The sequence below is a fragment of the Micropterus dolomieu genome, linkage group LG11 (assembly GCF_021292245.1).
Source record: "Micropterus dolomieu isolate WLL.071019.BEF.003 ecotype Adirondacks linkage group LG11, ASM2129224v1, whole genome shotgun sequence".
In the NCBI taxonomy this organism is placed as follows: Eukaryota; Metazoa; Chordata; class Actinopteri; order Centrarchiformes; family Centrarchidae; genus Micropterus; species Micropterus dolomieu.
In genome coordinates this window covers 27,118,929-27,132,148 of record NC_060160.1, presented here as the reverse complement: position 1 = coordinate 27,132,148, position 13,220 = coordinate 27,118,929, and the positions used below count along the sequence as shown (strand labels likewise).

The window sequence follows — 13,220 nt, the reverse complement described above, 5'->3', positions numbered from 1 at the left end:
GCAGTGTGTTGTGTGTTAAAAGACTACAGCCTATCGTTACCCATGAACCTCGGCCACTGATGCTATGGAGAGGAAGCTAGTCAGAGGCGAGCTGACCATAATATATACAGGATACTTTGTCCTTGTAAGTGGGAATAAAACAAAACGCCATAGCTGCCGAATTCATTTGGTAACGTTACAGTTGTCTACACAGCCTGAGGACAGCCACTACTAGGCTCCGTGGACCGCAACATTGTATTGTGGGTACAGGAAGACAAACAAAGCACTGAAACGTCATTGAAAACAAGCATACATCAGCCAGTGGTCGGAAGACACAACGTCAACCATTGCATACACTGACTGGAGCATTTTTCATGGTAATCTGAATGACAGGGTCAACATACTCGCAGTTTTCATCAAGTTTTGCATAACAACCCCCACCCCAGTCAGAAAAGTAAAGAGGTATCCCAACTCAAAACCACAGATCACTCCCCACATTTAACAGCTTTTCACTGAAAGGACTGGATTTCCCTCAAAGCAAACCGCTATGTGAAAAATGAAATGAGGTAGGGCTGAACGATTAATCGTTTTCAAATCGAAATCGTAATTGCAATATCTGGCAGAAAAATCACAATTAGATTTTCCCCCCAAATCATTCAGCCCTAAAATGAGGACAGCCAAACCTATAAAGACAAACTTTAACAATAATTCAGCAATATGAGCACCTAGCAGACTTTTCAGAGGGTGAGGGCACTTAGAGGCAACAACAATAAATCCAACATACCATCACTCACAGACCTTAGGAACACTTTTTATGCCCACTTTGAAAGCTACAACTGCTTCTACGAGTGCAAGAGATTGTTAGGGACCTTACCTACCCCTGAGCAGACAGACCCCACCCTCATCACAGAGGAGGACATCAGATGGCAGTTGGCGAGGTGTCCTGATGGTCCTTTAGCCCTACCAGCTATATACAGCGTGCTAGCCTCGAAAATCCAGCTGCATTCTAACATTAACTTAGCTCTCCTTTGTAGCTAGGCTCCTTGCATGCTGGCTGATAACTTTTTGTAACCTGGGTCTCCGACAAGGACAGCGTTGTGTTGGACAGATCTGTGCAGCTGTGTTCCATGAGGGAGAGAGAGCGAGAGAGGTACGGGTGAGAGGAAGTGCTACGCAAATGCGCTACGGCGCTCTGCAATCAAATATGATTTTAAATAGGCTTAGTAAAATAAAAAACTTTTCTTTATGGTCAGAATGTGACAAACACTTGATGCCAAACAGTGGATCACTTCACAAGTCTGAGGTAGAACATTCAAAACTATTATCGTTTTCAACAAATATGATTAGTTAATCTTTTTTCCAGGCCTCTTTTTTTCAACAAAATAAATATTTTAATAGAAAAATTAAGTGCTAATTTGTTCGTTATTAAAATGAATTAAAGCAATATTTACTGACGATATATTGAACACGTATTATATTGTTATTGAGGAAAATTATATTGCAATAAGTATCATTGTTTTATTGCCCAGCCCTACTTTATAACAACAAACAGGTTCGTGTCATTTCCCGTTTCACGTGCGTTTTCTTGTCAAAACCTGGTTTGGAGACCAGCATCCTTGTGACAGAGTCGTTGTCAGCTCGTGTAGAGTGTGACCCCCTGTCACCGACCAGTCATATAGTGTGAACGCCACAAAGACTTCAAGACTCCTGTAACAAGACGGCATGTTGTGTAGTGTGAACAGCACGGCGATTGCTGACGCTGAAAGTCGTGTAGTCTGCACGAGCCTTTAGATAGATCTAGAAGAATCTAATTAGAGGTGCGAGCTAACTATATTAATAACACTGTCCTTGTAAGTGGGAATTCAATTTCATTCTAAACTGACCCAGAATCCGAGTTAACAGATTCATTTCAGCTTGGATGTTTCAAAGTACCCCTATTTAGCATTTCTAAGCAGTATTCAAACATTTAATTACTGGTTTTAATAAACACTTAACACAGTCTTTGAGAGACCTGTTATTATAGACTGCTTATAAATGTAATCAGAGGGAAAGACGACAGACAGGTGTGATGCTGGTGTTGTAAAAACAACAGGAAGTTGGTTACTGTAGTTTGTTCCACTGATCATTACCACGGTCAGCATTTGCAGAAGCATCGGCTGTGACACAGAGCACAAGGAGGATACTGAGGTACTCACAATCTGAATCATAGCTGAACAGATAGACCAACACTTTGACCCAAGTCAGGCTATCTTACACACATAAAAATACAGATCAGTATATTGTTTATAAATGTTACTGGCAGGTGATGCGCGAGTGGTGAATATTTGTTTTAGATGGATGCACAGAAAACTTCAGCAGGTAGCAGAGAGAGGAAGAAACCTGACAACCAGACATATTCAGTTTCAGTTTCACTGAGGGGCCTGTGTCTGACACATAGGTGTAAAATCAGCTGAATGGACTATGTCTACAGACTCTACACACACACACACACACACACACACACACACAGAGCACTGCACGCTGAGCTCTTGATGCATTAGCATCCTCAGACAAGGGTCATCCATCATGTGCCACTGTGGGGGGAGAGAGAGCGTGTGGGCGAGTGAGGGTACAGGTAAAGTCTGAATCAATGAATGGACAAGAAACCACACAGTGCAAAAGCTCATGGGTAATTTCCATCAGTGAAGCTGCTAATTGGCTGAGTGTGGGTGTCCAGGAAAACTCCCCAGCACCTTTACGTTCCTATTCCCATTTAGTTTGAGGTCTGTTTCTGTCTTGAGAACAGCTACTAACACAATGTGCCACTAAATGGGTTCGACTGCACCAATGTGTTGTATCATTACACTATACCCGAAAATGCTGGGACATGAGGTCCAGCTGCAACAGGACACATATCAGGTGTCTGTACTGATCCAAGAGTGGACAGCTATCAGTAGCATGACACAGTAAGATCTATGATCAGTCTATTTGCTAAGCTAAGCTAACCACGTCCCGATCAGCTCTGTGCTGAACACGGAAACTTCTCGTCTCTTGGAAAGAAAGCAAATCCGCACATTGAACAACAACACTGAGCCAGGAACCAAACATCTGAAATACTGATGATTACAACTGTTTTACTTAAATGGTCATAAACAGCTCTCCTTCCTACCCATTCCAGAACACACTGCAGGTTGGGAAGGGTTTACATGCTTGAGGCACATCTCTGTGTTTGGGGGAATGCCAGTGGAGATTGTGCCTGTCTGTATACATCAGCATATATCAGTCTGTGCGGCTGATCATACATCCAACACAGCGGACAGGCACAGGGGTGGGGGAGGCAGGGGTGGGGGTCGGAAAAGGAGAGAGAGACAGAGAGGGTTTTTTTTTTTTTGAGGAAGGTACATTCAGGTCAATTCAATTCAAAGCCAATGTGACAAGCTAATTTTCCAGCCCGGTCATCTGAAGAGGAGGGAGGAGGTGGGGACAGAGCGAGAGCTACACAAGGAGGGAGTGTGTGTGTGTGTTAAGAAAGGAGATGTATCAAAGACGAGGGGACAGGACACACACACCTCCATGAACCCTCCTTGCTCTGTCTCCTTCTCAAGCCAAATGCAATGCGCGCGTGTGTGCGTGCGTTACAGACAAACATTTACATTACTTACTTATAGAGCTGTGCGATATGACGATATCTATCGTTTGACGATAGAACATAATTGTAAACGATGGATGTTTTTCTATCGTTTTACCGCGATATTTTGGTGAGGGAACGGCGCTTTGCACTGCGGTGAAGTTAGTTTGAAGTTGGATATTTCATTCAACAGATGTCGAATTCCAACTTCAATCTAACTTCACCGCAGTCCGTTCTTCCACAAACATTAAAGATAATGCACGAGCCACACAACAGTATCCAGCAGTGGCAGCCATGATGTGTGTTCAGGTAACGTTAAATGAATTGCCCACGGACAACTTAACAAAAAGTTTTCTATATCGGGATATATATCGTTATCGGATATGGAATGACCTATATCGGGATATGAATTTTTTGTCATACTTACTTTATTTTTACAACCTGTTCTTGCTGACTTTTAGTGCGACTCCCACGTTACATTCATGCTAACCAGCTGGGCCTTCTATCCCTCTAGTTACAGTGCCGACGTCACAGTTAGCAATGCAGATTGTGTACCTGCAGCCGGTTGACATTCAGCTACAACATTTAAATCGTGTGTATCAACAGATAATGAAACACACGAATATGTGAGGAAAACATTCAGATCAAATCTCTGTCTGTCAATAGCTTTACTTAGGAAACAGGGTGTCAACTGTACATGACACACAACCAAACAGGCGTTTGCATTATGGGAGGGCAAAACCCTTCAAGACCACAGCATCCAGACTCTGTGTCACACAGTCTCCGCAGCAGCAGCATTAATAACATTAAACAAGACCAGGGCCAGTGATTAAAGCTCCTCCAGCACTGGGATTCTTCTTCTATTTCACTGACATGAAGTCATTTAGATTACAACACTCCCACCTAGTGGAGTCCACTGAAATGACATTGTAAAGTCATTTTCAAAGAGGAGTAACCAAAGCTCTTATCTTTAGTTACCCCTTGTTTTTAAAGGAGTTATATACATATAACTAACGGTAAATATTGCAAAACTAATTAAAAAAAAAAAAAAACAATAATCAAACACACCATCTGAAATATTCCATTAAATTTGTGTCTGGCAGAAATCACTGAGCCAAATTGGGATACCATCCCTGTTATCTTTACACGCAAAACATCCATCCCCCTGCCTGTACATCGTCTAATTAAAACAAACACCTAGCTGCTGACAAAAAGAACTAATTCTTTGAAAAGTATTCCTTTCACTGATTCTTTGATACACGAAGAAGGGTCTGACTTCAGAGAGGAGGACTGTGGTGAGTGGTGATCAAAGCTGAGCTGTCATTTCACCATGCTTCAGATTAATAATGAGACATTAGCATATTTTGAGATTACTATCCCACTATCTGTTGTGTGGGCCCGTTAACCAATATTTCATCATATAGCCTACAATAATCACAGTCTCTATATCTTATTCCATTTGTTGGCACATTACACTGGACTGTCTTTGTGTGATCATTTTAACAGTTCATAAATTTAATCTTTCCACTAAATTGAAAAAGGGTACTGCTGATCTTGATATGTAAATCACTCTGTGATACGTCGACTTATGATTAGAAAAGTTTGTGTCAAACATCAGTGACCCTCTGTTAGATCAACTCTGCCTGCACTTCCACTTCTGATTTAAAAGGTGTCAGTCTCCACAAACTAAATCTTGGGTCTTTTAACTCTATATTCTGGCCCAATGGCGCCCCCTCCTGGACAAGGAGGAGCATTCCAGGCCCACGACTGAACTGTTCTTCATCACTGCTGCTCACCACAGAAATATGGGAGACTGACAGCAAAGTGCTCAAACAGCTGCACATGTCCGTTAGCCAGACAGGAGGGAGGAGTCTTTGTCAAGGAGGACTTTCTGACGTCACAGTCAGAAAAGCACAGGTGGAATGAAACCAGGGTTTCAGAGTCCTGGTATTTTTCATGCAGACTCACAGTCACAGGCTGTTTTTTGGAACAGCCAACTACATACTACCAGCAACTGCAGTATACAGTGCGTACCGCATACTGCGTTTCATATTAGTATCTAGTATGAAACGGTTAAATCGATTTATTTTGCAGTACGCGAAACTTTGTTACGTTGAGACCTCACCAAAATACCATGACATAATGCAGTATAAAAATACACTTTATTGTTATAAATAGTACTTTGAACAAAAGTACAATAAAATCTTTTGATAAATAAGGGTCAAGAACTACAGAAAACATTTTACAAATATCTGATTTGTTATAAATTATGGAGTACTATTACTAATGAACATTAAATAGTGTATGTATTGAGGGGGCAGCAAAACAGAAACTATAAAAAAAAACAACAACACTATACTACTAAAAAAAAAATAAAATAAAATATAAATGACCTTACATAGAATCTGCACAATTACTACTTTCTACTATGTAGCATATTCACATCTAGTTTATCCTTTTACCAGCACTGTTACTTGTAGCCAAAGCTGTTTATTTACATGTCCCCTTTCGTATCTGCACAACGATAAATCGGTCGGGCTCTACTGATAACATTTTATTCTAATTTATTCCTGTGTAAGGAGAACATCGGTAACTAACCTAACATTAAAGCCAGCTGCATTAGTCCTTCTATCCATAACATTTTACGTTTTCCAATGACAAATATGTAATTTCACATCACATTGGGCCATTATTTTCACCATATGTCTGAACAAATAGTTGGAAAAGCTAGAGCAGATAATAAATAACCAACAGCAAAAGATCATTCTACTGGTGAGGAACTACAACCTTTAGATTTGGGGAAAGTTGTGATGCAGGCTACACCAGTTTACTCTCTGATTGTACATGATGTTCTCAACATTGGACAAGTAGGCAGTAATAAAATACAGCTACCAGTTACTTTCTATTGAGCTAATGTTAAGTTACATAGCAGCCAAAAGACGCAGCCTGCTGTAGAAGCCTTCCTGCTCAGCTCAGTCTGAAGGGGAGGGGAGACTTTTTAGTCTTGAGAAGCCACACTGAAACCAACACCGTACATTTCCTGCCAGAATATTTTCCTCTGCTCGCGTTCACCGTCACTTTCTGCTGCTTGGACAATCAAACACTCGCTGCGTGCCTCCCGATTCAGAGTTACGCTGCTCTTATAACAGCATCTGTCACGTAGCTGTTTTGTATAGAACGATGAGTGTGCGAGTGAAAACATTTGTAGCGCATAGTTTAATTATTATATGGGAAATTTTAGTAGCGGCGGCATATAGGGGAAACACTGACACCAGTAGCTTCAATCTAACACTTACTTATTTATTTATTTATGTGGTAAAAGATACCACAGTTGAAACAATCTCCATTACAAGTCCTGCATTTCAAACCCTACCTGGATAAAAGGGACACCAGTAAAGCATCTTAAACGTTCTTCCACACAGGTCTATACACTTCTTCTGGCTGATTAGGAGCGGGAGACGGATGACGTCTACACAGTCCAGAAATAAGACTAACAAGCGAAAAACACCTATATGAGCATACACATACTGAGCTGACATTATATGTAATGTGTGTACACATGCAGTAAGCATGTATGCGTCTGTGTGTTCAGTGTATCTGCCTACCTGTACCAATTTGTAGAAGTAAGCGTACTGGCGTGCGGTGTTTTTATACTGGCTCAGGACGTCCTGCACCGCCTGCGTGCCCAGCAGCAGCTGCACCTCGTCCTGCTGGTAGAACAGCGGCGTGTCGTACTCCTGAGGAAGACTGCGGATGTACGGCAGCCAGGGTGAAGCAGGGTCGGCCCGCTCACACAGCAGGTGGAAGGCCAGCGTCACGTTGCCCATGGCCTGTAGGATCCGGTCCTGACTGTACAGAGGACCTGAGACGAGGAGGTTACACAGTCAGCTGCTGTCGGACACGCTGCAATTTGATCACAATGAAAGTGAAGAAATGTTCTACTAATCTCACAGAACACCTGTGGTGGAGGAGATTAGACATCCCCCTAGGAACTGATGTGGTGATTTTGTGAGTCAAAACTTGTGAGTTGAGACCAGCAGAATCTCAAAAACCTAAGATAGTACATCAGAGAGGATTAAACTGCAGATTGGAGGGCATGCAAACACTTTTGGCAGTTTTATATTTGTGTTTGAGTGTATCCTGAATGAAGCAGTAGGTCGAGGGATGGGACGGATCTCAAGTACAAAATAATCCTGAGAAAGGGGGATCCCGACTGAGAACAGTGTCCTGGCAGAGATCGGTGAGGACAAGGGCAAGGACAGTTTGGATGGAGAACACCTGTCTGACACACATGACCACGCAAAGAACAAGTCCAGCCACGCACGGCCCGGCACCAGTACGGAAAGTGGAATCCGAGGATGAGGATGACTGTGAAAGCAGCTGTACCGGGAATACTCCAAGCAGGGCAGAAAGTAGTGATGGCACCGGTGGATAGTAAACTGGAGAGCACAAGTCACACACAGATTGGCAGGCTAGATGCAGACACTCGTGACGGACTGACCACCACTTTGTGTGCCCCGCCGTGAGCACGCACCATACTGTTTTTTAAAAAAAAAATAAAAAAACACTAAACATTCATCCGGCTAGGTTTGAGTGTGACGTAGGCGATTGCCACAATGTTCACTAGAGATGGGAGAGTTGACCCGATGAACTGTTTATGATCGGACCTGACGATTGGTCACATTGTTGGGAATGTGTGAAAAAGTGTGAAGGAGGTTTGTGGTATTATGATTAAGATTACATGTCCTGAACAAAACGTTGAAGCAGAGAAAAACCCTGACATCCTGTCCAAAAGCAGTGTTGTTTAACAAGGAATGCAGACAAAAAGAATACCTAAAAGTTAATCATCATTTCACCTAGAGATGCTAGTTTTGCTCTGCTGGAAATGAATCACTTTGCTCCTGGAATGACACCATTTCCTCATGTGGCCCACATGATGTTATATACTCATTAAATCAAGTCCTTACCCAATACAGAGTTCTGGGCTGACTCCACCGTCATTAGCATCTTCCTGGGAATCCACAGGAAAAGTTCCTCTGCCTACACACACACACACAACACACACACACACACACACACACACACACAGTGTAAGTATTCAACACCAGCTAGCAATCTGTTGTGACAGGTAGCAGGATCTGTACTGAGGGGCAAACTTTCATTTTGAGGCTGATTCTATATTGCACTGGGAGTTCATGTTGTGATTTAAGCACTGGAGAAACTTTGACATTTTTTGCAAGTCAGAACTAAAAGTAGCACCACTGGGTCTGAGCTCACCTTGATCTCTCTGGTGGCCCGCAGGCCGTAGCCCTCCGTTCCAAAGTTGGCCACTGTGAAGCTGTCGCAGGACGCCCCGTTTTCCTGAGCCCAGGACATCAAATCTGGGAAGTGGTCCTCTCTGCTTCCCTCGAATAATATCGACATACCTGAACACACACACACACACACACACACAAAAAAAAACCCCAACAATAATCTGTGTGTCGGTTATTTTATCCAAACTGACCCCTAAATTTAAATGATATGAAATCTAATATTGCCAATATTGCTCACTTAACATTTCTTCAGTACTGTGGGATAAATAAAAAAACTGAAAAAGGTAAAAACTCATTCACCTTTCTGTTTCTTGCGGATCTTCTCCACCAAGCCTCTGATCTGGATGTACTCCTCCCACTCTTTACCAGCAGAGGGTGCTGCACTGCTGCATTCTGGGGAAATGCACGTTGACTATAAACACCTCAACTCAAAATACGGCCAAAATCACCTTAACCACTGCATGTTCACCTAAAAATACAAGAAAGCATAACCAAACCACGACACCATACAGAGCTACTCGTTACTAAATCAGTGAGTAGAGCATGCAGAACCTTTGACGGATGTTGCACCTGTGGTGAAAGCGTAGTCACAGTGATGAAATGTCAGCAGACTTGTCTTTTGCAGCTGATGCACAACGCGTGGACATCACTGACTATGACAATGCATTAAGGGTGCAAAACACCAGGGGTACTTTCTTTTAGTTTGAGAGACGGTGTACTTTGAGCAACCAGGATCTCCATCTGCCCTCCTGCAGAAGCACCATACTAAAACACTTTCATTGTGTTCATTGTGTGGGCTTCTTCATTGCATGGATTGTGCACCATAGAGGTCATCAGTGAATAACATTGGGCACTCAGTATCCCAATAAAGAGTTTATCCTATTATTATTTGTTTTTAGCCATGTTAGGTTTTGAACATAACAGTTTGGACAAAATGCACAGAGGTTTGGTGGTGGCTGAGTTCATGACGTTTGAAAACGTTTGGGAAGGATTTTACAATCAATGTATTCTCCATCACAGCAATGACCACCAGACGAGCAGCAGAATTACCCTCTACAAATCATGAAAGGAAGAAATCTACCCGAACTGTGAACTTAAATGTATCTGATTGGCCGACACTGCACTGCAGAGCGGCACAAGTTGACTCATGTTCAGCTGTTTTGTTCTTTGGCCCAGTCCTCTGCGTGGGTACCCCACTTGCATCACAGCAGTGACCTCAGTAAAGTGAATGAGGGGGAGTCTTACCACTGGCTACAACTACTCCCGTGTATTGTTCACTATAATTTGACAGGGTGGACATTGGTGGTATTATGGTGCTATTAAAGTGTGTTTTACTGTAAGTGGAACTCCTTTACTTCTGCACATGAACCACATGTAGCACTGAGGGCAGACAGACACTCGTATGGTCACTGAGGTAATAAATCAAGTGGGAAGTAGGGTCATTTTGCAAGTCCAATGCAATACGACTTCACCTTTCACTGGCTTCCCACTTGTGTGTGCAGTAAAAATAAAGCTCACATATCGTTGTTCAGTTAGCTTTGTAAAACACATCTATTCTCTCAGAAGAAGAAGTGAGGAACTGGACTTTACTCATCTCAACATTCCATACATTCTCCCAGTCGTCTACGTCCCAACATGCCTTTAAAACAAATACTGCATATGCATACATTCATGCGAGTTACTGTCCAGACAACTGTTACCACTGGAATGTGGAGTGAGTGTGGGGGTGAAAGAGACCACCCCAGGTCAGGAGGACTGTGAAGGTAAACGTACTCTGCAGCAGTTCAGAGATGAGGTTCATCATCTCCTTGGGGGAAACCACAGCGCTGGCTCCTGAGCCCGACTTCTGAGTCTTCACTCGACTCTTCTTTCCCATGGTGCTGGATGGACGTCTGGGCTGAGAAGACACACCATTATCACTGTTAGCATTCCACACTATAATGTAAATCATGCATACTGTGTGAAGCTCTCTGAAACTCAACCAGTCATATAGAGAAAGAGACTTGATCATGTGTTTCATTAATGTTACAGCATGTTTAAAACGGACAAAGCGGTTGAAGAAGTGGTTCCTCTTCTATGGCCACACAGAAAAGTAAACTCCACTCAAAGACAAAGCAGACAGAAAACCTGCCTGACTAACTGCCGGGAACCGCACTTCACCTTTTTCACTGCTCTCAGGTTTTCTACAAAGAGGTCTGAGACCTTTTCTGTCTCGAGGTTTCTCCCAATAAGTTTGTTTCCAGAATAATCTTGAATACTTTGAGTAGAAAACCCCAATACATATCCTATACCAGGCAGCACTGTGTCTGTGAGACATCAACCTGACCAATAATGTTTGACACAGACAGTGGAGCAGCTGTGCAGTGGAAAATGTTGATAAAAGCCGGAGGGAAATAAACATATTGTTTGAGCAGAATAGAAAAGTAAACAAACAGTGATAGACAAATTACTGGGGCCAATATCTGGCATTTTTCTTTCATTGGCATCAGCCGATACTTGACCTCATGAGTAGGGATTCACGAGAACAGATACTTTGGTACCAACTCAATACCAAAAATCAGAAAACATGACGGCCCTTTTTGTTGTTTTTTTTTTTTGGTACCATAGGAACCAGGGATCCAAAAGGTGAAAGAGGGCTACAGGTGCAGCTGAAGCAAAAGATCCGCCTCAAGTCGTTGAACAGAAAGGGAGTAATAATACTTTTGCAAAACACAGTCTCTATACGGTGCCATCAAACTATTCAGACTAAAGGATTAAACACTTTCAACTTAGCAAGCACCTCAGACAATCATCCAGACTGAGTGAGTTTAAATTCACGTTACATTATCAACACATCCAAAACGCTACCTTTATATCCTTAAATACACGTTACTATTCTTTATGTTTGAGACAGCTGGCATTGCTGTGTAGCCGAGCCAACTATGTTCCATATGACGTTAGCAATGGCTAAACGCTAAAAGCTTCTTTGTTTAGGCTAACGTAAAGTAACCATAGCTCGTAGTAGTTGGCTACTGTCCTTACCATTCAGTCTGAAAACAAGAAAGAAATCAAATTGTTAAGACAAAACTATGTTTGATACACATTAATTCAATAGGATAGTTGATTTCTCGTCTTTAAAAAAAAAAATTATATATATATATATTTTAATATTCACATGTCATCCAAACATAACATTAGCGTTTCAAATACATATTTCCCCAGCTGTTTTCTTCTTACAGACATTGAGCTGATAACTGAAAATCTCATCATTTTCCTTTCACAAATCCTTTTTATTTATTAGCCTACTTGAAGACAGAAATTCAATTGTGTTCTGTTGGGAGAGGCAGTGGTTTAAACCAAAGTACAGACCAGGTAAAGCAATGCTTAACATACCTGGTTTAGTACAAATATAAGTAATATGTAATTTGTTAGTGCTGTAAAAATGCCATAGGCTGAAGCTTATAATGGTGACTAGCAAGTTAGAGCAGTGACAGCCTGGAGGAGAGTTATGTTATCGTAGATGATCATTCACACACACACACACACACACACACACACACACACGCCCTCTCCCAAGATGGACAGACAGGAAATAGATGTGGTGTGTACAGAGCAGACCAACAGAACAACAACAGAACACCGGCAGGCAGTCCAACACATGAATCCCGAACTAATTTTATAGATAGCACCAGATGTAAGCGAATGTTTTATCAAATTTGAGTGAAGTACTCCTTTATTAAAAAAACGCTTTGTCACAGTACTATCTGAGACATAGACTACAACAAGATGGATCTTGGTTCTCTGAAAACTGAGTACTGACTGATTGATCCTCTAAACTTCCTAACAATTTATAGTTTCATACAATAAAATCTTTCTTATCTTTTCATAAATAGTTCACCTAGCAAATACTATGGCTGAATGTTTATTTTGCTTTTAGCAACACATGCATCCTGTGTCTGTCTGGCTCCTCAACATGTTGTCAGGCCAAAGAACCATCAGTGTCACAGTGAAACGTCTTCTCTAAGTGCCAGCCTGATATTTCATTCTGAAGAGTAAATTTGCAGTGTTAGGCCTATGGCTTTTCCCGCTAGCAAAATGATACCTTTAAATAGAGTCTCAAAGTCCGGTTTACATGGACCAATTCAATTTCCAACAGGACTTAGCATAACTAATATGATGGACTTCCATTTGGTCATGTCTGGACACACAAATCCCATCTGATCACTTGTAAATAACACAGCAGACAGTATGGACGATCCGAGTTGAGAAACAAATCTGATTTAGCTGCAGTTTGCATAAAGTCTTAGAATTGTGTTTCTGGCCACCTGATGAAACAAAGC

The 13,220-nt window shown here is 41.9% G+C and overlaps 2 protein-coding genes across 4 annotated transcripts in view; both read right to left on the bottom strand.

Annotated features, from left to right (window-relative positions):
* Positions 1-13,220, bottom strand: part of ccdc85ca (coiled-coil domain containing 85C, a) — a 480,744-nt gene that overhangs the window by 435,860 nt on the left and 31,664 nt on the right. The gene's annotated exons all lie outside the window — the stretch shown is intronic.
* Positions 1-13,220, bottom strand: part of setd3 (SET domain containing 3, actin histidine methyltransferase) — a 30,483-nt gene that overhangs the window by 14,836 nt on the left and 2,427 nt on the right. For both annotated transcript variants that reach the window (XM_046062889.1, XM_046062890.1), the window contains exons 2-6: positions 10,675-10,798; positions 9,202-9,294; positions 8,864-9,012; positions 8,554-8,626; positions 7,192-7,448 (exon numbers count right to left, since the gene is read on the bottom strand). In XM_046062889.1, the coding sequence (XP_045918845.1) occupies positions 7,192-7,448; positions 8,554-8,626; positions 8,864-9,012; positions 9,202-9,294; positions 10,675-10,777 (675 nt within the window). In that variant the 5' untranslated portion in view covers positions 10,778-10,798. The remainder of the gene's footprint in view (positions 1-7,191; positions 7,449-8,553; positions 8,627-8,863; positions 9,013-9,201; positions 9,295-10,674; positions 10,799-13,220) is intronic.